At 35.4% G+C, this 2,792-nt stretch overlaps 1 protein-coding gene across 1 annotated transcript; it reads right to left on the bottom strand.

Annotated features, from left to right (window-relative positions):
• Positions 1–1,582: 1,582 nt before the first annotated feature.
• On the bottom strand, positions 1,583–2,470 carry LOC144661042 (adenosine receptor A2a-like). The gene has a single exon (XM_078521753.1). It carries the CDS (start codon positions 2,468–2,470, stop codon positions 1,583–1,585), a length of 888 nt encoding a protein of 295 aa, XP_078377879.1.
• Between the last annotated feature and the right edge of the window lie 322 nt (positions 2,471–2,792).

Genomic DNA, 2,792 nt, shown 5'->3' with positions numbered 1-2,792 from the left:
AGAAAGAACAATGTAAAAGCTTCCGTCGGTAGTTCCTATGTCATTAAACTCTTCCTAACTTATTGGATTGGTGTTCTTTTGATGAAACCGCTGTCAGAAATAAAATATAAGAATACAAAATACCAAAGCGTCAGTGCCGCGTATGTAAAATAAATTAAGATAACTTTCAACATAATATTTCTTATACAACTTTACGTCAGCTACTAGAAAACAGCAGTAGCTAAGTTTTCAAATTTATGAAAATTTTAATCCTGGTTTAAAAACAACAGTTCATCAAAGGAAAAACCAAAAACAGAAAATAGTGTCGTGTCAGCAGAAGATAATCTTGTTCCTCATCCCGAAATGCAACAATAAAGCTGGATGTTATTCTCATTCACTAGAAAACTAAACCCAACTTAACTTAATGGTTTAAAACAACAACAATAAGAAAGAGCAAAGTAAAAACAGCCGAAAACAAAATTCCGTGGGACTCTGTCAGCTGAACATAATCTTATTTCTCATGACGAAAAGTAACAATAAAGCTGGATATATTTTCAATTATAATTTATTACCTTATATCAGTTAGTTTTTCTAATTATATGAAGGAAAATCATTTCAGTAAAGCTTACAATTAAATTCTGTAATCTACAGGTCAATGTTTAACTCATTAAAGTGTTGTGTCACTTTAATTTCCAATCTAATTTACCTTCTCTTCATCAAATGAAAACCACGGGCAAAATTTGGTGATCACTTTTCTATATTGTAAACAACTGTCAGGAAGAAAGCTAGTCTAAAATTTACATTAAAAAGACAACTAAGTTCAACTGTTTTTTTTTTAAGATTATGTGTACGTTTTACAAAATATAGCCAAGAAAGAATGGCCAAAGTACCATACGTTTTTGAGTTTGTCACTTACTGTTATTTTCAGTTTTATTTTCACTGGTTTTATTTTCTGCAAGGATTCTAATGACCTCTGTAATATTTCGCCACTAAATTTAACCGGTGTAATTGTTGTCCAATTCAAAGACACTGTACATGTATGTGTAAATTGTTGTTGGCAAGCGTGATTGTATTGAAAGGTTTCCATCAAGGTCTTTTACCGTTTAGCAAAGGCTCTACGGATAAGTTTCAAGTTCGTAAACAAACAAATAAACAATATTTGCATCCCTGCAACCACTTCAAAAAGTTATGACCTGTTTGAAATTAATTTTATTTTTTTCACATTTTCATAAATATCATCCAATTTGTTGAGGTTTATTTTCCAATTCGATACGTTCGATATTTCCAACATAATACTGAGGTTAGTGGACTATATATAGACCTAGCCATCACCTATCTGCTGATATTAATTAATTCCCATTTCATTTTTTAAATCAAATGAGTAAGGATGATTCATACTGCAGTACTGAGACTGAAAAAGGTATGGCATGCGCTGGTTAAGAGGTTTGAACTCTACGAGCTTTTGGCTGCCTGTCTGCAACCCTTAGCGAATGATCTTTGCTTCTTCATTTTTAGAATTTTTTTATCTTTTAATCTTCTTACCCATCTAATTTCGAAAGAACTGAAATGAATGTGTGGGTTTCCACTGAACTACACTGTTCAGTTAAAGTGGAGTATCAAACGTTCCTGTCTGTGTCGACTCTTCGTTCTTCGGACGTTTGATGAAGCTGCATTTGTTCAGGCATCTCTTCATTGCTTCTTTGAACATCGGCATTCGGTAACTGTAGACAATCGGGTTGACTATAGAATTGGACAAATGTAACACTCTTGAGATTAAAAGTAAAACTTCTGGAACATTGCAATAGGTACAAAGATCGTCTATGGTGTACAGCACGATGGTAGGTAGCCAAAGTGAAAGTGACAAAGCTATGACAATGAACAAAGTACGAGAGAGCTTGACATTTTGTTCCGTTGAAGGTCGATTGTGAGCCTCAAGTGAAGGGACAGTAAGTTTCATTCGAGTGTGGATCGTCATATAAGCTGTAACGACGATTACAAGTGAAGATACAAGTGCTACATCTTGGATAACTGTACTGTAAGTAGTAGGGAGTAGTTGTAGCATTTGAAACGTGTAGACAAGAGCTATAGCCAGTCCTGCTAGCCAAACAAAAATGATACTCAACATATATGCTTTAGTGCTTGCAGCTCGATGACGAAGCGGCCACAAAATTGCGTAAACACGCTCCAGCGATATGGCAACGAGGCAAAACACTGATGAACAGGAACACAAAACTTGGAAAATTGAAATGGGATTGTCATAATGAATCGCTTCGATACCGTCTTTCTGTGAGATTTGTTGTGTTATTTCGATGAATGTCGCTGCTCCTACAAGAAGATCAATCACTGCAAGATTAATCAAGAGAAGACCAGTTCGTTTCAAACTGTGTCTTCTAGACCAGAACACGTAAACTGTGAATGTATTTCCAACCAAAATTATCAATGACTGAAGTGCATTTATGACGCAGAAAACGATTACAATCAGTTTTGACATGGTCAGCGCCCCATTCAAATCTATCTTCCTAGCGTTACATTTGCTTGGATAGGGCGGTTGGTTGAGGACTGAAGACTGTTTTTCATCTAGTGCAACTTAATATTACAATTTTAACAATAGAAACCAATACGAGGCTCAGGGAAATTTTCAAATAAAGCAGCTGTTTAGGAGTAAATGAAAAATGAATTCATGCTAAGCTGCCAACTGTAGAGTGTGCTTTAAGCAGTCAGTAAATACGAAGCAAACAGTAGTTTGCTTTTCGAAGTAATTGCTGGTTTTCACTGTCAGGCCAGTAACGCTACTGTCACGCGCTGCTAAAAAA

Source organism: Oculina patagonica, chromosome 7 (assembly GCF_052425735.1).
Source record: "Oculina patagonica isolate OP01 chromosome 7, crgOcupat, whole genome shotgun sequence".
Taxonomy (NCBI): Eukaryota; Metazoa; Cnidaria; class Anthozoa; order Scleractinia; family Oculinidae; genus Oculina; species Oculina patagonica.
The sequence above is the reverse complement of the archived record's forward strand: the minus strand, read 5'-3'. Positions and strand labels throughout refer to the sequence as shown.